This window comes from Diceros bicornis, chromosome 2 (assembly GCF_020826845.1).
Source record: "Diceros bicornis minor isolate mBicDic1 chromosome 2, mDicBic1.mat.cur, whole genome shotgun sequence".
NCBI classification, from domain to species: Eukaryota; Metazoa; Chordata; class Mammalia; order Perissodactyla; family Rhinocerotidae; genus Diceros; species Diceros bicornis.
In genome coordinates, this window is record NC_080741.1 from 58,117,628 (window position 1) to 58,140,489 (window position 22,862).

The 22,862-nt window shown below is 45.8% G+C and overlaps 1 protein-coding gene across 1 annotated transcript; it reads right to left on the reverse strand.

The window, feature by feature from the left end:
• Positions 1-384: 384 nt before the first annotated feature.
• Positions 385-22,527, reverse strand: DNASE1L3 (deoxyribonuclease 1 like 3). Its single transcript, XM_058549767.1, has 8 exons — positions 22,330-22,527; positions 14,439-14,527; positions 10,177-10,266; positions 9,108-9,220; positions 6,425-6,537; positions 3,623-3,780; positions 942-1,038; positions 385-638 (listed from the first exon to the last, which is right to left on the reverse strand). Exons 1-8 carry the CDS (start codon positions 22,468-22,470, stop codon positions 522-524), a joined length of 918 nt encoding a protein of 305 aa, XP_058405750.1. The 5' UTR covers positions 22,471-22,527; the 3' UTR covers positions 385-521.
• Between the last annotated feature and the right edge of the window lie 335 nt (positions 22,528-22,862).

A 22,862-nucleotide genomic window follows, 5' to 3' on the forward strand; every position in this document is an offset into this window, starting at 1 on the left:
CTGGCTGAGTTGGAGGACAATTTGGAGGCAGGGAGACCAGGTGGGATAGGCCTTCATCCTTCATCCTCGCAAGGTGTGATGGTGGGCTGACCTCAGACAGGAGGCGGCAGATTCCTAAAACAGTTAATTGCCCAAACCATGGGGTGCAGACGGGGCCTTGGTGCTTCTGGTCATTTCCTGTGGAACAGGATCCCCTCATGAAGACTGAAAACTGACCTTCCTCCTCCTGGGCCTCTTTCATGGCAGGGGTGAGCTGATGGCGCTCTGGCTCAGGACGTGAAGACCATTCTTTTGGACTACAGAAGCCTCCAGTTTCCTTTTGGGCAATTCAGAGGAGGTATGAACCCAACAGGGATAATACAAGACTCTCCTCCTAATTTGGCTCAAGTTGGATTAAATTCAAGGTGAAAAACGAAAGCAGCTGGACCAGTCTTGTGTCCTGAGTGCAAGGAGCAGTTCATACGTGGTGGAGCTGTTTTATTTAGAGGCAAGAAATGGTTAATAAAATGGCACCCTTGTATCTAGGAGTAACTGGCCTTTTTTTCCTTCTTTGGAGAGACAGATTTTTTGCTGTTGGTGAAGGCCCTTGAAGACCATAGTTTAAATTCAACTGGAAAGTGGTCGCTGACATTCAGGGCCTGTAAGGAGAAAAAGGAGATAAATTTGAGATTTAGGAGACACTCATTTTAGCGATGAGCACATTCAGGCTCAGGGAGGGAAGATGAAATGCTCAAAGTCAACTCAACAGAACACATACTGGTGAGCCTCATCCCTGGACCAGCTCCATCAGAAATGGAGGCAGGTCCTCAAGTCACAGAATCATAGGCTTCGAGACTCAAGGTCCAACAGCCCAATGTTATGTCTCCAGTGGTGGCCTCAAAGGGTGACACCAACCCATCTTCCCAGGATGGTGGCATAGAAAGACAACATGGCAGCCATACCTCCTCTTCAGTCAACTCATAAGCTTTCTGGAAGTCAAAGACGCTGTTTGATTTGGGAACAACAGAGCTGGCGATCTCTTGTCCTCTAAGCACAATCCTGGAGAAGGGGAGGGAAGATAGTCACATTAATTCACCCTGTTGATCTCTGAGATCAAACCAAGGTTCTTGTTTGACATCTGGAATTGACCGAGCAGCCTGGCCCTTTCATCTGGTGCTCAAAGTCCAGACCTGGTTTTAGCTTATGACTCTTAGGATGGTGTCTAATACTGGGAAATAGGATCAGCCTCCGCTGCGGCACTGTGGGCACCTGGACAGTGTTTCCCTGTGTGGGCCCGTAGCCCTGGTGGTGGAAGAGATTTTATTAATGATACATGGACACCATACCATGTAGCAGTGACTTGCCTACGGAGGATATTGTTCCCTTTGCAATTATTTTTCACTTTTCCTGATTTGATTATGAAGAAAGGTACTGGTTTTTCTATAATTACTCCCTAAGCTCCCATTTTGACCAAGAGGGAGCAGATTGCAACTGCCAAACATTCTGTAGGTGAGAGAATTACGGCAGAATTTAACATGGTTCAGTTTTCACTGGTCTTATTTTCACAGTTATTTTTGACTTATGGCAAATGATGCTGTTTTCTTAGCTTAGTATTATGAAGTTTCCTTCAAAAATTAATTTATTCCAGTAAGAAATGAATGGATTTAAAGACAAATATAGAGAAGAACCATAGTACAGTTGCTTTGTAGCAATGACAAAAAATGGGAACTTGGTAGTTAAATGAGTTTATGTGGACTCTAATGTATCCCAAGCGGGGTGATGCAGTTGGGGTCTACACGGCCCCAACAGACTGAATGAAGAATGCCAAGATGAGTCAAACTGCCAGTCCATGACTATCCACTGAGCTCTCCCTGATTCCGACTGGCTGACTGGACCCAGAGAGTCAAGAACAGCATAGTTAAGACTCCCTCATTTCTGACTCCTTCTAGGTATGTGTGCAGGTGGGTCACCTGATCATGCGGAGCTCCCCCAAGCCTGCCCCAGTGCCTGGGCCAGCTCTTGGCATCTTTGCTTGTCCACTGCGCTCAGTGTATGGCAGGTGTTTAATCAATATTTGAACGCAGAACAAAGACTGGAGTTGTCGCCGTTTCGTCTTACTCCCCTTATTAAACATTTATACGCCTTTTTAAAAACCACAAAAGGTCCATGCTGTTATGGAAAACATAGAAAATTCAGAGCAGCAAAATAAGAAACTCGTTTTTAAAAAAATCACACATAATCCTGCCTTCGTTTGGCATACACGTGTATAAAACCGGGGTTCTTTTGGTAAACACCTTTTTTAACCTGTTCCCGCATCCCACGTCATCTATTGTGAACATCTTTCCCTCTGAGTCACTGTCCTTCTGCTTCATCAGTTCCAATCAGCTTCCTCTTGTTTGCCAGGGGAGAAGAACGGGGCTGCAGAAAGGACTTGACCTGTCCAGGGTCACACTACTGGCATGTGCGAGTGGGCAAGTGGCCATCTCCAAGCGGCTTTGCCAAGAGCCCCTCAAAATGAGAGGGAGGGGGCAGGCCCTGGGAGCTCAGTCTCCTGTAACTTTGCACCTTGATTCTGCTTTCCCCAAATGCTAGGGCTGTTTCCACTTTTGAGAGCTGGAGAGAGGACTTCTGCAAAGGAAACACCAGCCCTGACATTTCCAAGAGGAACAAAGGAGGTCATGGGATGGAAATAAAAGCCAGACCTCAAAACTAGAGAAGTGAGAACCACTGTCCTCTCGCAGATGGCTATCTCACGCTTCCTCAGTGGCGGGCTGAGCTCTGGAAACGGCAGCCACCGTGAGACCAGGGTCCTACAGTTTTTCTTGCTGTGGTCTCTGCTATGGCTGGGAAGATCACGAACATTCTCACGCTTCAGGTGGCCCCCCCACCTCCCTCCTGATTTAAGAAGCAAAGGTAAAAACTGATTGAAAATCCCCAGAGAGACTTTACAAATACAAGAGAATGCTATTCTTTAAATGTATGTATTTACGTTTAGGAATGCGTAGCAAAAGCTTTAGAAGTACTAATATCCTTGCACTAACTGATCTCATTTTTAGGGTTTTACCCTGAGGAAATCATAAACATATGCACAAAAGGCACATATAGAATGTTCATTTCAGCAGTGCTTTTAATAGCAAACCCTTGGTAATAACCTAATGCCCAGTGATAGGGAATTGAGGGAATAAATTTTGGTATGTCTTTGTGATGGAATAATTAACAGCCAATGAATGTACTTACCACATGCCAGGCATTGTTAGAAGGTTTCCACATGTTACTTTATTTAATCCCCATCCCATATCCATGAGTGAGGCACTACTGCAATCTCCATTTTACAGGTGCAGGAAGGAAGACACAGAGAGCTGAAGTTTCTCAGTCACAGACATAGTAAGTGGTGGAGCCAGGATTTGAAACAGGGCCTGTCTGACACCAAAGCCTGCACTTGTCACTGGTAAGCCACAGTGCCCAGGGCTACCGTATGTGGTCCTGCCATTTGTATACTGCGCAAAGTACCCGGGGGAGGGGCCTAAAGTCTACTTGACTCAGCTCTCCAAGCCCAGTGCTTCGTCCGCCCAGCGGGCAGTGCCTTTTCTCACGCATGCCAAGCAGTGCACGGGCTAGCAGGGGTCTGGCAGACGCCTCCTACCTGTCGTATGCACATTTGGTGCTCTTCTTGACCGTGGTGTCCTCTTGATCCCCAATCAGCCAAACAAATCTGGGGTCGGTCCTCAGGCGGATGTTCTTCCAGGCCTTCTTGGGGACGTAGCTGCAGCCGGCGTTGAAGTCACCCATGAAAATGAAATTCTGAAAGACGAGATTCGGAACTGTCACCTGGTGAGCATTGTTGCCAATGCTTTTGCTCAGAACTGCTAGCAACAACTCCACCTCCCACCCCCAGTAAACAATGGGTTCTCTTATGGGCTGATTTGTGTCCCCACAAATTCATATGTTGAAATCCTTATGCCCAGTACCTTAGAATGTGACTGTATTTGGAGATAGGGCCTTTAAAGAGGTAATTCAGGTAAAATGAGGTTATGTGGGTGGGCCCTAATCCAAATGACTGGTGTCCTCATAAAAAGAAATTAGGATACAGAGAGACACAGAGAAAAGACCAAGGAAAGAGGCCTCAGAAGAAACCAGCCCTGCTGACCCAGTGATCTTGGACCTCCAGCTTCTAGAACTGTGAGGATACAAATTTCTGTTGTTTGAGCCACACAGTCTGTGGTACTTTGTTATGGCAGCCCTCGCAAACTAACACAGGGTCTTTCTTAATTTCATTCTTGCTTTTGTAAATAAGAGGCCACTGTTTAAAAGTGAGTCAGTTTTGATGAGTGTTTGACAGGCAAATATGTCCAAGGGAGGATGTTCTTAATGGGAAGTAGGATGCTTGCTGTAGCTGCTCCCTCCTGTTCTTAGTCACCATGTCTCCATAATTCAGCACGCAGTGTTAGGTGGGGATAAAGGAATCCAGCTCATTTCTTCCCTCACATCTTTGTCTCTGGCTCAAACCACTGCAGAGTATAAACATATGAGTGAAGCAACGCCTTCTGTTTCCGAGCAGGAAAAGTGAACCCGGGTGGTGTATCTGACAGCTGTGGCACCCTCCTTCTCTCCTATTGTTTTGAAGGTGGGAACTTATTCCTCTGGCTATTCTGTCTATTGAGGAAGCGGGAGGAGCCATAAGGGGAGGAGGCGATGGACTGAGCTGTCCAGCCCACCCTAAGATCACCAACAGGGGCTTTCTCTCTTGCAAGTGTTTTTCCCTGCAGGACCCTTGAAACAGAATTTTAATATTCCTCCATCCAGAGGAAGTGTCAGACTTCCTTGTTTGTGTTATTGTTTGGGGTTGTTGCTGACTTTAGAGTTGTCTTCAAAAACATTTTATTTTGACCTCAGAGATGATGGTTTTCCCTGGGATTGATGGGAGAAGTTGAGGACAGGATGTCATCCCTAACCCTAGGGACCACCAGCTTCTGTTAATACAGGCACGACTGACTGAGCATTCGCTGTGTGCCAGGCCCAGCATTAGGTGTTATACAGTTTAATGTAAATCTCACAACAAACTCTAGGAGGTAGAAGAGACATTTAATCCCTGTGGAAACAGGATAGAGGGATAAAGTGACCCGCTCTAGGCCATTCGGCTTGGAGTTTCAAGTGGTGAGGTCAAGAATTGAATCTGGGTCTGCCTCACAGCAGGGCCCCAGCACAAGTTTCCCCTCTTGTTCACTCCTGCGCCACTGATGCCTTCCCAGTGCCTGCCACCTACAGATGCTCAATAAATTCTTGTTGAATGAATGGATTCATAACTTTAGGAATGAATGAATGAGTCTTCCTATTGCTCTGCTTTTTACAAATAAGCAATGAAATACACTCCCTGTGTTGTCCACGCCCCAGCTCTGTGTCCAGGCTTTACTTGATGCATTTTGCACTTTGAGCAGCTGAACTGAGGGAGAAGAAGGGGGACCTCTGGAGTCACATGCCAAAAGGAGGAAAGAGAAATGTGGAAGAGCCTCCGGAGCACTTCCGTATTTTCCAGGAGCTTTCACAGACCCTCACAGCCACAGAGGATGGTGTCCCTGTTTACCAGATGAGGAGATAATTAAGGCCAAATAGTGGACATATTTCCCTTCTGTGAGAATAGCACCCCTAGTTTCTTTGGGAAACTACCTCCCTCCTCCACCTCAGTCCATGAGGTTCGGGTGGAGCTGACATGCATTTAACCCTGATCACAGTGATTGGTTCAGGGATGCACACGTGACCCAATCAGAGTCAATAAGACTCAATCTCAGGTATTTGTTGCATTGTGGGACAGAAAATTGGTCAGTTGGTCTGGAAGCTGTTGGTGGCCATCTCGCGATCCCAAGGGTGGCACTGGGCTGAGAATGGAGCCCATCCAGAAGAATGGAAGACCAAGAAAGGGAAAGAAAGAGACAAGACAGGCTCTGATTACCTTGTCTGAGCCCTGGATCAAGCTATGCCTGAAGTACTTCTGGACATTTTGGTTACACAAACCAATAAATTGCTCCTCCTTTTCATGAGCCACTTTCAGATTCCGTCACTTGCAACTGAAAGACTCCTGACCTTTCTGTGTGTCACTGTTGTCAATTGCAAAGTGAGAATGAGAAAAGTAGTTACCTCATAGGGTTACTGGGAGGATTAAATAAACTTGTCCATGTCCAGCCTCAGCATAGTGCCCGGCACCAGCTATTCATTCATGAATTTTAGCAGCTATTATTAGTGGCACAGGGTATGAATTCTCAAGACCCACATGGATGGTACCCAGGCAGATTTAGCAAGAAGGATATTTAGGCTGAGGAAAGGCCTAAAGTAAGGCTCTAAAGCACTGGTGGTCTGTACATGCCCTGCGCCCAGGCAGTCCATTCATCCTCTCAAGGACCAGATTCTGCCCTTGCTTAATGGGAATTCAACAGACACAGAAGATCATCACCTCCGCCTTCCAACGGCGTTTCATGTCCACGTAGACCTCAGCCAGCTCATCAATCTCTTTAACGGATGTCTCAGGGGTGGTGTGCAGGGGGACAATCACGAAGTCCTTGACAGCTGAGGAACGGGAAAGAGGCGGAGGTCACACACTTCCCCTGTCAAGTCGCAGGCACGCTGCTTGAGGGAAACAGGTTGCCCCTCGGAGGACATGGACTGTGTCGTCTTGGTCCCCACATTTCCAGAGGGTCCAGCCAGTGGCTGAGCTTTGGATGATCTCAGAGTCCTTAGTTATGCACCTTAGAGGTACACGAAAGCCTCTTTTCTCCCACTCATCCTTCATGGCTAAAAGAAAGCTGACAGTGTTCCCTGCTGGCATTGTGGGTATTGTTATTTTTCTCATTTTATGAAAAACTGTATTTTCTATTTTTTAAAAATAATAAGCCTGTTTGGCTTTCGTACTAAGGAAAAAAGTTTTTTCTAATTAAAAAAAATTGAGGCTGGTCAGTTTATACTCCTTTTGTAATCAGGAAAAAAAAGCCAAAAAAAGTTATTAAAAAGTAAAACAGGTTTTTGTGGAGTGTCTAAAAACTCCTCCCAGCAGGAGGGGCTGAGAGAGCCTCGGACCTGGGCCTTGCCCACCTGCTAATCGCAGCTGTCGTGTTCCGAACGCCTCTGTCTCTGGCTTTCCCTCATTCAGTGCCTGGGTCCCACTCCTACTCGGGAGCTGGGGGCTGTTGGGTGACACTGCTCAAGTCACACAGTGGGGAGCCAGGACTCAGAGCAGGCAGCCTGTCTCCAGGACCCCATGCTGATCCAGCAGCCTCGTCTCTCGCTCTCCTTCTCACACCTCCACTGTACTCTCCATCCTCTTTTTGGTCCCCCTAAACATCCCAACCTCTTTCGCACCTTGGAGCTGTGTGCTCACTGTGTCCTCCCCCAGAATGCCCTTCCCCCAGCCCTCTGTGACTGGTTTCTTCAGGTCACAGCCCAATGTCACCTCCAAGGGGCCATCCCTTGTCACCCCATCTAAGGTGGGCCCCTCACCCTGCTATTCAATGCACCCTGTTTACTTCCTTCATGCTCTGAAATTTCTTGCTTTGCTTCTTTGGCCCGCTGGAACCTGAGCTCTGTGAGGGCAGGCTTATCTGTCTTGTTCACCTTCTTGGCTCCAGCAACTAACGCAGTGCCTGGCACATTGGAGGTGCTCAACAATGTTTGTTGATTGAATACATGATTGAGTAATGAATGAATGAATGATTGAGTAAATGAATGAAGGAAACAAAAGATAGATGAATGGATAACTCCTTCATCTTTAATCCCAAATAGAAAGGACATAAAGAGGTTTCCTTGTACAAGAGAGGAAACTCTAAACAGGGCACGGCTATGGTGCCGTGGGGGCAGGGGTATTGGTAGGAAGGACTGGAAGGGTGGAAGCTCAAGACAAACAGGTTTGTTTAGCTGTTCACAAAGGCTGAAGACTCTCTTGGAAAAGAAATAATCATTTGGAGGAGCGGCTCTCTGAACACTGCCCCAGTCAGTCAAAAGTGAATCGTGTGCATGACAGAGATGATTATTGCACGTGCTCTCTGAGGGGCATTTCTTGCTCTCAATAGTTCCCACCTCCTCTTTTTCTACGGGGAATTTACCCACATTTCTCCATGTTTGTTTCCCTGAAGTACTCTGCTCTGAGCTAATTAACCTTGGGCAGAAATAGTTAACTTCACCATTCAGGACGTTTATATTTGTGTAGTGTAGATACAGGTGTACATACTTACAGCTCTGCGTATATTTATTTGATCGTTATCTGTCTCCCCTACTATGACACAACTTCACCAGGGTGGGGACCTTGTCTGTCTTGTTCAGTGCCAGGAACAGAGCCTGGCACATAGGAGGTACTGGAGAAATATTTGATTCTATAAAGCTCCAATCTGCAAACCAAATTAAATCTTGACTTTCCACTGAGTGTCTCATAGTGGCTAAGAGCGTGGGCTCCCGAGATGATGGCTTGGGTTACAACTCTGACTCATCTGCTCCAATAGCTGCTGGGTAACATTGGACAAGAGACTCCATCTTTGTGAAGCTCAGTTTCATCAGAAGTAAAGTGGAGATAATCCTCGTTCCTACCTTGCAGGGTGTTGCAAGGATGACAAGAGCCTGGCACTAATCAGGAATCAACACCTGTTAGTGGCTAATACAAGTGCTATTGTTGTTAGAGTTCAGGGTGCAATCGTTTGGACTTCCTCTCTACCCCCAGTCTGTGCAGGATGTTGCCACGTGGTTACTGGAGGGACAATGAGATTCTAGGTTGGGGGTTCATCTTTGCTGGTCATCACCAGGATTTTTTTAAATGACAGAATAGTTATACTTGATTGGGACTGAGGGATTGTGGTAAATAATTTCCATCAGCCTAAGTGTTCCAAAGATGGTGGAGTTATCATTGATTCCAGAAGGTGGGTTCCAGGCTGAGGAGGTCTTGAGTCATGGCATTCTGAGAAGCCAGCCTGGTGTCATCAAACTATATTGCATCCTCTACATTCAAGTATTAGAAGTTCTTAATGGCCATCTCAAGCCTCATGCCTCCCTAAAGATGCTGCATAAACCCTAGGATCACAGCTCACACTCAGGGCTGCTGCCTGTTCCTGGGATCGCTGGGGAGATCATGGGCGAGAGGGGCCTGTGGGTCTCACCAGTGTGGGGTGACTGGAACCAGACCACAAAGGGCTCCCTGGAAAATACGTCTGCGTCTCCAGCCTGATAGTCATGGTAGAGGTATCTTTTCTTCACAGACACTAGCTTTTCCCTAGAAGAGAAAAAAGGAAGCCCGTTGAGCTGAGTCAGTTGTGTTCTTACATCTTTCGAGAAGCAGAGACGTAGGTTCCCTCATCTTCATTAGCCTCCCAAGCAGTTCCAGGGATCTTAGCCTGAGAACAAGGCTCAGTCAACTTTTCTCAATGGCCAGGGTGCTTTGGGAGCTGAAGATCTGGGCAGTACTAGTTATATGGGGCACCCACAAGTTGATGTTCAGACTTAAAACAAATTACTAGTAGGAAGAAGACGAGAATATGAAGTTCCAGAGTCAGCCATGCTGGGCAACTCAGGTTTCCATCCCTGGGCCAGGACTTGACTATGAAGAATAAATAACTCCTGGGCCGGCCTTGTGGCTTAGCGGTTAAATGCCTGCGCTCCGCTACTGGCAGCCCAGGTTCGGATCCCGGGCGCACACCGATGCCCTGCTCCTCTGGCCATGCTGAGGCCGCGTCCCACATATAGCAACTAGAAGGATGTGCAACTATGACATACAACTATCTACTGGGGCTTTGGGGAAAAAAAAAGGAGGAGGATTGGCAATAGATGTTAGCTCAGAGTCGGTCTTCCTCAGCAAAAAGAGGAGGATTAGCAAGGATGTTAGCTCAAGGCTGATCTTCCTCACAAAAAATAAATAAAGAAATAAATAAAAGTTAAAAAAAATAAAAAATAAAATATATTTTATTTTTTAAATATATTTAAACTCCTGACCTGACCAGATGAACCACTGAGTCAACCAATAAATTAGACTTGATGAAGCTGCTCGTGTTTTCTAGTTTGAAGAGTTAAAACTTTGCATCAGCCCCAATTTTGACAGCAATTATTTTGATCAATATTGAGAACCGATTAGAGGTCAACATTTTGTTTTGAAGAAAAGATACACATTTTGGTTCAATTCACAGTCATAATTTATAAGTGAACCATGTTCCAGGAAGCATAGATTATACTTACTTGTAGAGAAAGGCATACTGTTCTTTATATGTGTTTCTTCCGAGCCGAGAGCTAATCACGTAGTTGTATGTTATGCCTCTTCTTGAATTTCTAGAAAATATAAAGATTTTACATTGCATCTTAAAGAATAAACATTCCCTTACTGCATAGGTTCCCCTCTCTCCAATCTGCTTCCATATCTCCAATGACATCATGTAGAAGGGCTACCATTTATCATAACCTTTGAGTTTAATAAGAAGGGCTACCATTGACTAAGAATGTGACATCTGCCAGGATCTTTATAGCCATTTTTTCTTGTCCTTATAAGACGGGTACCATTGTTACCTCCTTTTTATAGTTTGCAAGTGCAAAGCTGGGATTTGGACCCAGATCCTACTCACCCCCAAATCCACATGCTATGGCCTGCACATGTGAGAGACAATTGAGACCATAGAAGATTTAGCCCAGAATCTGCCCCAAATCCCACTCTGGCTCATGGCTGGGGCTGTATCTCATACTTCTGAGTGGAGTAAAACTTATCAGGTCATCCTGAGCGTTTATCATAAGCAGGATTCCTAGTAACATTTTCGTTGCACACTCTTTCCTGCTTTGAAAATCCCCAGACATTTTCTCACAAGTCCTGGAACTGTAATTCCAAATTAGCTATTGTTTATATCCCAGGGCCTGGGGATACAGCCGTGAAGTCCCATGGACCCTACTCCTCATCTATACGAGGGAAGCTTGATGCTCAGTGTGTTTGCCAAAACTGCTGATAACTCCACCCATGGCAGAGCCTGACATGGTTTTCTCCATCTGCCTACAAAAAGATCCAGGGCATGTCTAAGCGGTGGCATATTCTCAGGTTCAGTTGGAAAAAAGCAGAGAGGGTCTTTAGAGGCCAACTTAGACCCTACAGAAATTTCTGGGAATGCATATTCTGAGGCAGATCCAGCCATTGGGACTCTGGGAGTGTGGACAATGGATTCTGCTGGGCCTCCAGTTTGGGAAGGCTGGCCCTGTTCTGAATCCAGGCTGCCAAGTCCTGAGTTGGCAAACAGCTTGCAATGACTCAGCCGTGAGGTGACTAAGGCCACTCCTGGCTTATGGGGGATGAGGAGACAAGCAGGTCTGGCTCTGCCTGGAGTCTGCAGCACAGTCTAGGGAGATTGGGGAGCACTGAGACCACAGAGGGTGGGAAGAATCAATCCAGGCCAATTGTGGGGAGGTGCCTGGAGACCCCTGTCCCCTCAGTCTCCATACTTCTGAAAACTGACTGGAGCCACTCTGAGGAAAGCTGAGGGGGCTCAGAATAGAGCACTGGCTTTGGAGTCAGACATGACCCAGGTCAGAGGTAGGCTCGGCCATTTACCAACTTGGTGACCTTGGCATGTCCTTCTCTCTGTGCCTCAGTTCTCTCAGCTAAAAGGGAAGCAGTAATAGTGCCTACCCTACGGGGTTGTTGGGGGGAGTAAATGAAATAGCACACGTAAACTGATCATCAGGATGCCTGGCACGTAGTTAGGGTGTCTACAGTAGTTGTTACATGTGGCCCCCAGAGACCACCATCTGCCATTATAATTCCCTTCCTTCTACTGGTAATGGACATCGCCAGCACTTAGTGACCACTGCTATGTGCCAGGCATGTGTGATTTACATGCATGATTTAATTTGATTATCGCCGCATCCCAGGAAAGTGGGTTCTATTATTAGCTCCATTTTATAGACGGGGAAAATGAGGTACAAGGAGTTTCAGTAATTTGCCCGAGGTCATGGCAGAGCCAGAATCCAAACCCAAGTGGTCTGAGCTGAGCATAGGGGCCTACTTCCTGTGCTACATTCCCTCTGTCATTGTCAAAAATCAGATCCAGAAACAGAAGACCTGCTGAGGCTAAAAGGGAGAAGTTCAGCTCCAACTCTGTGTTTTCAGATGAGAAACTGAGGCCCAAAGAGGGGTGGGGCCAGACCAAGGGACCCCAAGTGAAGGAGAGGGTCCAAGGCTGTTCCTCCCAAGTCTAATGAGGCTTGAATGACCATTCATTTAGAAAACAGTGTGGGTTTCCTGATCATAAAAATATTGTTAAAGAGAAAACCACAGGGGCCGGCCCCGTGGTGCAAGCGCGGTTAAGTTCACGTGCGCTCCACTGGGGCGGCCCGGGGTTCGCTGGTTGGGATCCCGGGCGCGCACCGACTCACCACTTGTCAAGCCATGCTGTGGCGGTGTCCCATATAAAGTGGAGGAAGATGGGCATGGATGTTAGCCCAGGGCCAGTCTTCCTCAGCAAAAAGAGGAGGATTGGCAGATGTTAGCTCGGGGCCAGTCTTTCTCACAAAAAAAAAAAAAAAGAGAGAGAGAGAAAACCATAAACCCAAAATAGCATTACTCGTGCTAAAACCCATAATACCAAACTTAGATTTAATACCTAACCTAATTGCAGTTTCAGCTTCTCCGGGAAATGTAACTCTTAACCCACCAGTCTGGAATTTCGCCATCAGCACTGAGGAATCTGTCATACAGACCCTCTCTATCACCCAGAGGAAGAGGAAGCAATCTACATGATAAAACCCTCACTGGTCCCTTTCCCCGCAAAAAGAAGATGTCCTGGCCCCAAATAATCCTTTCTTTTCTTCTGCTAATAGCTCCCTTGCCCCCCATTCTTCCTATAAAAACCTTCCATTTTGTACAAGCCCTCAGAGCATCTCTCTGTTTGCTAGAGGAGATGCTGCCTGATTCATGAATCACCTAACAAAGCCAATTAGATCTTCAAATTGACTCGGTTGAATTTTGTTTTTTAGCAGAATAATAATGGCCAGATGTCACTGTTTCTTCAGTCCGGATGGTGGATACATGGCTATTTGTTATCACTTTCTCTGTGCTTTTAAATACGTTTAAAATATATCATAAGGGCCGGCCCCGTGGCTTAGCAGTTAAGCGCGTGCTCGGCTGCTGGCGGCCCGGGTTCGGATCCCGGGCGCGCACCGACGCCCCGCTTCTCAGGCCATACTGAGGCGGCGTCCCACATACAGCAACTAGAAGGATGTGCAACTATGACATACAACTATCTACTGGGGCTTTGGGGGGGGGGGATTGTAAAAAAAATTTATAAAATATATCATAAGGAAAAGGAAGGGGTGTATGTGACATTGTCATTGTAGAAAATTCGGAAAATACAGAAAATACATAGAAGAAATCACATTTAGATTCCTTGTAAATTTGTACTCTGAGGTAGCCACCATCAACGTTGTGGTTCACTGTCTTTGAATCTTTTATCTATTTTTTGTTTTGTTTTGTTTACATAATTGAATTACTCGGTACTTGTCATATACTCTATTGTAAAGAGTATAACAAACATTATATTAGAAGTTTGTAAAAATTAGGTGCATCAGAATCACCTGGGAAGCTTATTAACATAAAGTTTCCCCTCTCACAGACATTCTCATGCAATAGAGGGGATCCTTGAATATGTGTTTTAACTCACTCGGGAGTGATTTTTAGGTAGGTGGGTCTGCTGATTATTCTTTGAGAAAGAATACAAATCATAAACATAACCCAACGTCATTTAAAATCATTTAAGGACATTATTCGAAATTTTTTTTTAATTTATAAAATTAGTTCAGACTTTTTGTAAAATATTCAAATCATACAGAAGTATATAAAATAAAAAGCAAATGTTCCCCATTCCTTCACTCACTCCCTCCACAGTCTTCCTCCAATCACCCCCTCCCCCACCAAGTAACCACTATTAACAGTTTGGAGCACATCCTTCCAGTCTTTCTTCTACGCCCATGCAAACTCAAACCTACCCTTATTCGTGTATAATATAATGTGATTACTAAAATGGGCTCTTCTACCCACAATTCTGAACTTGCTTTTTTCAATGTAGTGCAGCCATCTTTCCATGCTGGAATATTTAGCTCTAACCTATTCTGTAGTAAACATGATTTTTAATGGCTACATACTATTCCAGCATGTGCGCATATCATAATTTCACATTTGTCCTCAATCTGTTCTTTATAACAGTACTTCTCAGTTCAGCCTCTTGTCTGTTTCTTTCATTTCTTACTCCTAACCTGTTTCCCTCTTTTGCTTTATCATATTAAAAGCAGCAGGTTGAAAGTTCTCAGGACCGTGGTCAATAGAGTTGGAAGCCTGAGCAGTGTTGGCCGCGTGGTCTGGTGGTTAGAGCGAGTGCCGGCTCTCACACTAGTTTCAATTCCCCGGGGATTTTCAGGTGCGCTTGCACTTGACTTGGAGCCCGCAGAGGGTCCAGGGGCACTGTCATTACCCGTTCAGCCTCTCCATCAGCATGGGACAGATCATGTTGTTGCTGTCCTTGATTTCCATCAGGAGTATGAGGTCACAGCGCCTGATGACCTGTGGAGAGAATTCCCAGGTGTTTGAGGCCATTTACTACAAATAATTAAACCTTTTATTGGGCACTTACTACCTTTCAAGTCTCACATTGGGTGCTTTGTTAAATGAATTAACTTCCTCTCTGAAATAAATGAAGGACTCCCTGGGGTAAGTACTATTATTATGCCCATTTTAAAGACAAGGAGCTTGAGGCTCCAGGAAAGCTGTGACTCAAAGTCACCCAGCTAGAAATTGGCTGAGGCAGAACGTGAACCTGGGTAATCCAAGGCCAGAGCCCACGGCCATAACCCACTGCACGTCCTACCTCTTGATTTGCTTGAATAATTACAATAATAACAATAAATATTTATTAAGCCCTTAGTAAGTAAAAAGTACCAGGCTGGCTACTGCGGAAATGAGGTATAATTATAGTGATAATAATTATAGAAACTGACGTTTATTGTGAGCCTATTCTGGGAAACACCAACCCCTATGAGACAACTATGATTTTTAGCTCATTAAACATAGGAGGTAACCAAGCTCAGAGTGATTGAGTGACTAGTTTAAAGTCACACAGCCAGTATAGGTGGTAGAGTCAGGATTTGAACTCAGGTCTGTGTGACTACAAAGCCCACCATGCTAAACTGTTAAAATACAGTCCCTGCCCTCAAAGACTTGTTGTGAGTGAGAGAGACAAATGGAAACAACGAGCTATAATGAGAGGCGGATGAAATTTGTGCTAAGTAAAAGTCAGAGCTGCGGGAGTGTTGAGGAATAATTAATTACTTCTGCTCAGAGGATCAGGGAAGGCTCCAAGGAGAAGGTGGCATTTGAACAGGCCCAGAAAGGAGAGGAGCTCCGTGGGTACAGAATGCAGGAGAGCCTCCTTGAGGGTGTTAAAGAGAAAACCTTGAGCTCAAAATGGCATCACTCCTGCTAAAGCCCAGAATACCAAACTTAGATTTAATAACTAACCTAATTGCAGATTCAGCCTCTCCCAGAAATGTAATTCCTTATAAACTGGAATTTTCCAGTCAGCGCCAATGACATGATCTCTCCTGTAGACCCTCTTTATCCCCCAGAGGAAGAAGAAGCAATCTACACGATAAAACCCTTGCTGCTCCCTTCCCCCCAAAAAGAAGATGTCCTGGCCCCAAATAATCCTTTCTTTTCTTTTGCTAATTGCTCCTTTGCCCCGCCTTTCTTCCTATGAAAACCTTCCATTTGGTACAACCCCTCGGAGCATCTCTCTGCTAGATGAGATGCTGCCCGATTCGTGAATCACCTAACAAAGCCAATTAGATCTTCAAATTGAGTTGGCTGAATTTTGTTTTTTAACAAAGGTGAGCAATAACCTGGAGGCTAGGGCGCTGATTCCCCTTGGAGACCACAGGGACCTTTCTGTATTGGGGTCCTGGCAGGCTCGATGCTATGGAATTTGTTGGTCAAGGATAGAGCATCGCCAAGGTTAATTTTGTCTTCTCACACAGCCTCCAAAGCCCTGGAGCAGGAGGATTATGCCACTGGCCTTATTTCCAGAGCATAGGTATGTTCCCGTTCCCTCTCTAAAGGGCAGAGCCACCTAGAGCAGGGAGAAGCACGGCTTGTGCAGCCTTGAAGAAGCTGGGGTGGGGGGCCTGGAGATGCACCTGTGCAGTGACTGAGGAGGAAGACTATGTCTGAGTTTGAGTCCTTCCACCAACAGGCTTGAAATCCATGGCATTAGCCTTGCAGGGTTCATCAGGGAGAGCTGGGTGCTGCTCACCAAGCCAGCCTGCTGATTTAGTCACTTGTCGCCATCAGACTTTTCTGGAAGGCATTTTAGAATATGTATCAAAAGCCTTAAAAAATGTATTTTTCCTTTGTTCTAGTTTTCCCATTTTGAGGAGTGTCTTCCATTGTAAAGAAATATCTACTACTTCTCTGCACCTCAGTTTCTTCATCTATAAATGGGATGATAATAGTCTTTCCCTCATAGGGTTGCTAGAGGATTAAATGTGTACTTAGAACAGTGCCAGCCATGTAGGAGGCACACAATAAATTATTATTATTATTATTATTATTATTATTACTTGTACAGATCAAAAAGGAAGATGCATTGCAACAAAAAAATTGGAAACAACCTAAGCATCCCCAAATAGGAAAGCATTAAATGAAATATGTTGCAAACATAGCATAAGGCATTATATAGCATTAGAAGTTAAAGCCATGGGCCAGCCCGGTGGCTTAGCGGTTAAGCGCACGCGCTCCGCTACTGGCGGCCTGGGGTTCGGATCCTGGGCGCGCACCAAGGCACTACTTGTCAGGCCATGCTGAGGCCGCGTCCCACATACAGCAACTAGAAGGATGTGCAACTATGACATACAACTATCTACTGGGGCTTTGGGGAAGAAAAAAAGAAGGAGGATTGGCAATATATGTTAGCTCAGAGCCGGTCTTCCTCAGCAAAAAGAGGAGGATTAGCACGGATGTTAGCTCAGGGCTGATCTTCCTCACAAAAAAAAAAAAAAAGAAGAAGAAGAAGTTAAAGCCATGTTTTAAAAGAATGTTAACAACATGTGAAATACCTCTAACATAAAAACAGAAAACAAAACTGATGATATAGGAGGGTCTCCATGATGCAAAATAGATGCAGATTTATGTATTTATTTTTGCATAGAAAAATGCCCATAACAGTTACCCAAACACCAACAACGTTTATCTTTGAGTCAGAGGATAACAGGTGATTTTTTTCCCTCCTTTTTAGGTTTCTATAGTTTCGAAATAGTCCATAATGACTATTTTTAGTTTCATAAAATTACTTTATAAATTATAAGCTTTTAATTTTAAAAATTATATATGTATAATTTTTTAAAAATTAAAGCATCATTTAAAAAAGAAAATTGCTTGATGAGGAAGGAATTGTGGGAAAAGAGATGATGGCCAATATTTATTAAGACATGACAGGTGTAATTCTAACTTTAACATAAATTAAATGAGTCGTCTTATGTAAAGTGACTAATACGGTGCCTGGCACGTAGTGAGGGCTTTAGAAGAGTTAGCTCCTTAGATCTTCATAATAACCCTGTGATGCCAGTCTTCCTATCCTCCCCATCGTAAAGTTGGGGACTCTGAGGCTCAGTGAAGTTAAGTAATTTGAACATCGTGTGAATATGAATAATGGGATAGCTACTACAGAGCCCCTCTTGACAACCAAGGAAACCACTATGTCCCTGTGACCACTCCTCCTCAAAGACCAAGGTCCCTTTTTGCATGTGATCCATCAGTGCCACTCAGACATGAACCAGGCTCCCTTTCCTGAGTAGCAGTGTTGAGCCTCCAGATTTCCCGTTTACAGCCCCTTTGCCTGCATAACAAACACTCCTGAGCCCCACAGCTACAGCCGTTACTGATTTCCACTTCCCTTGGGCAGTCTCCCCTGCACCTCTGGGAATATTTCCCATAGACTGGAATCTACACTGCAGTGAGCAATGGCTCAAAATCCCATGATCAGAATTCTCCTGGGGATGAAACCTATAACTTGAGCTGTTGGCCTTCATCCATCCATCCATCCTCCCACCCATCTATCCATCCTTGGGTTCCAACAAAATTTTATCAAGGCTCTGCTGTGTGCTGTGTGCCTAGCACAGTATGCTAGGCCTTGCTTTATTCACGACTTTATGCCCAACTCCTGACACAGCATCTGGCACGCATGAAAGAGAGAGGGGAGAGAGGGAAAGAGGGCCATAGTGGAACCAGGTAAGACAAGTTCAGAAAACACATATATCTTCTGCTTTTAAATCTTCTTTATGGCATTGTAAGACAAATGGGAATACATTTCATATTCAATCCTTTTAAAAATAATTTTGTTACAATTTTCTAATTTCAAAAATAATGTGGCTTACTGTAAAAAATTTGGAAAAGGCAGAAAAGACAGAGAAGACTATAAAAATCACCTGATGACCTGTAACCCCACCACTCAGACACTTTTCCATGTGATTTCTATACTCACATATATTTATAAAATTGGCATCAAAATGACTAGCCCATTGGTTCAAAGTATGGATGTCGAATCGAAGGGCCTTGGATTTATGTTTTGACTCTGTTGCTCACCAGCTACAGTGACCTTGAACAAGTCACTTCGACTCCCTGAATCACTAGATTCCTTATATGTGAACTGGGACAATATCCCCGTCATGGGGTCATTGTGAGGGTTAAACGATATGATGGACATAAAATGCTCAGCCCAGTCCCTGGCCCAGAACAGATGCTCAGCAAATTGTGGGGATATTTATCGTAGAGTTTGGGTCTTGTGTTTTTAGCCTAGCGTTACATTGTGAGCATTTCCCCCACAGTCATTAAATATTCAGTTTTCAAATCCATTAACGATACATGGTTTCCCTGCCCCCATTTCAGGTCAGAGGACCAAGAAAAATGTATCTCCCCTGGCTCCATCTCCTCAGGACGAGGCTCCAAGGACTGGGGTCCTTGAAAGGCCCTCCCAGACCTGAAACTTGGTGAGATTTTCTTGACTCTGTTCACAGAGGGGGGAGGAAAGTAGGGGCTGTGCATGGCCAATGGTGAGGGATCCCAGCAGGGGGGTCATGAGCAGGCCTGGGGAGAGGGGAAGGGACAGTCTAGAGAACTCTTGAAAAATCTGGGGCACACGCTGTGTCATGAAACCCTCTTTCACGCCTCTAAAGAAGGAGCTGCACAGCGTGGCGGGGAAGAGGCCAGAGAGGGTCAGTCAGCCCATGCTCCAGCCCTCACTCTTGCACTTGCTTGCCCTATCACCTTGGGCGCTTACCTCGCCTCTCTGAATCCAGTTGCCTCATTTGCAAAATGGGCATATTAATCAGGGGGGTTGTGGGGCTGAACTTGGATACTGCATATTAAGGGCCAGGCACACAGGAAGCACTCCTAAAATTGTACTTATCACGTGCTGTGGGAGACAAGGCCTCCCACTTCCACCATTGCATCCCCAGTGCCTCGGAGCGTCTGGCACATGGCCTGCCTTCAACGAGCATCCATTGCTAAACAAGCTCTGCTCTTCAAGGACAAACTGAAGAAGACACGGACAGAAAGAGCCTTGCCCAGGCAGAGTTTGGCATCTAGAGAACTGCCCAAGGTGCCAGCCAGCAAACCTAAGATAGAGAAGGCAGGCCTGCCTCGCTCTCCAACCACCCCAGCGAAGGTCACAATGACAACTGCGTGATGAATCCAGGACGGAAAAGCGGAAAAGGCATCTCCACTATATGCTTGGGTTCTACGGTTGGATTCGATCCTGGATCTTCCCCTTACTAGCTATGGAAACCTGGAGAAGTCACTTCACTATTCTGAGTCTCAGTCTTCTCAGTTATAAAGTGAGGGCAATGCCTCCTACACCATGGTTATTGTGCGAGATCAAGATTTGGCCACCCTGAAATATATCTCTTACCTTGATTGTTTTCTGTGACGGACATTTGACCTCCCCCACTACCTGCCTAAAGAATTTGACATAGTAACTCCTTCCTGGAACAGATCTTCTATCTGATGGCTGTAATATAATGTAAAATAGATGTTACAATAGAAAAGGCACCAACAAGCCCATCTTATCGGAAGTTCTGTCTCTGGCCACATCCTCTGGGTGGCCCTGCGAGGAGTTGCCAGACAAACATTTACATTTATAAGGGAAATCTCCATTTGTAAAGGTATCTCCCTCCGTGTATTGGGAAGAGGGGGGATGGCCTCATTTCTAGAAACTTATCAACGTGGAAGGTGAGGCCTTAAATCTGCATAATAACCTTACTCCTGTTTACTGTGCTTTAGTGGTAATCTCCTGTAACTGACTCCCCCCACCCCCAACATCCTCCTCTGTCATTGGCTGAATATGGTATTTAAGACGAGAATTTCTGCTATTGTGTTGAGAAACGCAGTGTCCCTGGTTTCTCCCATGTATACATGTTATTAAACTTGGTATTATTTTCTCCTGCTAACCTGTCTTGTTAATTATTTGGCCAGCCATAAGAACCTTAAGGGAAAGGACAGAGGGGGATTCTCCCTCTTTCCCCACAAACCTTAAGGGAAAGGGCAGAGGAGGATTCTCCCTCTTCCCCCTGCAGTTTTAAATAAGAATATAAAATTCCTGGCTTATAGTAGGTGCGTATGGGCCCTATAAATATTATTATCCTGAATGCCCGGGTTTGGGTTTCACTGTACGTGCTTTGGGTGGCTCTGGCAGTGTTTGGGGACAGCCTCTGTTCACAGGGTGGTGTTGCAGTGATGGGGAAGGTAAGCGGGCCTTGACAAAGACTTCAGACACTTGGTGTTTGGTGTGGTGGGCTGTCCATTAGTCTGCCTTCTAAGGCACAACAGCTCAGAGGAGGTACTGAGTGTAGGCCCCCCACGGTGGAATCACCAAGGAGCATAAAGACAGCCTCCTAAGACTGTGGTGACATTTCCCAGATGGAATAAGCGAGGAAGGCTACAGGAACGCAGTAGGTACCCAGGCTCCATGGGCCCATGTGTGAGGAAGTGGGAAAATAGTTCCCTTCCATGTCAGAGTTCCCTGTTGAGCCAGGAGTCACGGTTCCCACAGGCTGGGCATGGCTGACCTGGCTAAACAATGGCATCTGGAAGGCCTTGGGTACTGTCCAAAGGGCAGGGCGGACCGGGTCTGAGAGGACCGTCTGAGTAAGAACAGAGCACACCAGTCCTCACTCTAATCCACTTTGCCTGATAATAATAGCGGCAGCTCTCGTTCATGATCACTGGCCTGGTTGAAGGCTCTGGTGGGGGCCCTACACACCTTGAGTTCTCTCAGCCAACTGGCACTACAGGTCGTGTAAGGCCCATTTTACTCAGGAAGGAGAAAGGACTTCCCGGCTTGCTCACATGGCTGCCGGGTGGAATCTGAACCCGCGACTCCTGGCATTCCCACCATACCAAGGTGCCTCCGGGGTTTTCTAAGGCAATAGCACCTATCAGAATCCTGGGAAAGGTTTCAACTCCCAGCATCAAAAATAAATTAACCTGTAGGGTAAAGAGAATCAATTGACTCCAGAGAAATGTAAGCAGAGAGAGACATTGGTCATATTACCTAAGGAAAGTTTTATCCAAGTGGAGAGAAATATTAGAATTGAGAGTTGGGAGGAGGTTAATGGGGTGGCAGGGAGGGAAGAAGGAAGTGAGGCAGAGGGGGAGAAAGAGAAAGAGAGAGAGAAGGAGGAGAGAGAGAGGAAGAGAAAGAGAGAGAGAGAGGGAGAGAAAGAGAGAGAGAGAAAAAAAGAAAGAGAGATAGAGAAAGAGAAAGAAAGAGAACAAGCAAAACTCTGCTGCATTGATGGTTAAAAGACCACGCTGGGCGGGCATGCCGGTCCCCCCCCCCCCCCAGCTATACGATGTTACTTCCCCTTTGTCGTTCATCGTCTCTGCATGGGGGATAACAATCTTCCTTGCTAAGGGTGATGAAATGAAATATGTGTGTATAGTGCCTGACACCGGCATTCATTCAATGGTAATAAGTGTCAGAGTAACAGCCAACCCTTACGTGGAGCTTACTGTGAGTCAGACACTGTTTTAGGAGCTTTACATTTACCAACTCACGTACTCCTCACAACAATCCTACAGGGAGGTACTGTTATTATCCCCAATAAAGGTGATGACACGAGGCCAGAGAGGTGAAGTGGTTGTTGTCATTGTTGCTGTCGTTATAAAATTCCAAGCCAGCAGCTACCTTCACCCTACTTTACCTAGTTAATCTAACTAACTTTGGTTAAATTCCTCCTGAGTCTCTTAAAGCCTGAAAGCAGTTGAGAGGGTTTGACGGGTGTCCATCAATCCTCCTGACAGGAACAGGGGCTCACCTTCACAATGACATCCATGGTGTTCCGATTTTCCTTCTTGGTTTCCCCAAAGGACCTCACGTTGAAGGAGCAGATCCTTAGGGCCAGGGCGCTGTTGATGGAGAGGAGGAGAAGCAGCAGGGCGGCGGGCGCCTGAGACATCCTGGCGCTCCTCTGGCTTCAGGGCCCCTGCGAGGACAGCGGTGTTTGGAGTGCGGACTCCCGGCCACCTCCTCAGGCTTGTCTGACTTATACAGCCTGCAGATAACAGGAATTACTGGATTCCTTGTTGCTACTTTCACTTCTCTGAGGAACTGAAGGTCATAGGTTTCATTCCCAAAAGAAATGAAGAAAATGTTCTAGTCTTTTAAGCGCCCCAGTTTCTGTCACTCTGGTGAGGAAATTGCCCTGCCTAATTTGGGCATGATCCTCCGCAAAGTCACTCATATCCCAACCGGGAGCCAGCTGTGGTATCTGGTTGTCTCTCCTGTGGTCACAGGCCATGTGCCTTTTCCTGAAAATTGACGCACTCGGAAGCAGTCCACCCCAGAGGG

What these genes read in the sequence shown, in the direction of transcription:
- DNASE1L3 (XM_058549767.1), bottom strand. Translation starts at nt 22,470, where the DNA reads ATGTCTCAGGCGCCCGCCGCCCTGCTGCTTCTCCTCCTCTCCATCAAC. An exon ending in GTTCCAGTCACCCCACACTG is followed by an intron (nt 6,538 to 9,107) that starts GTGAGACCCACA and finishes CCCGTTCCTCAG; the next exon opens with CTGTCAAGGACTTCGTGATT. An exon ending in AACGCCGTTGGAAGGCGGAG is followed by an intron (nt 3,781 to 6,424) that starts GTGATGATCTTC and finishes CTCGTCTTTCAG; the next exon opens with AATTTCATTTTCATGGGTGA.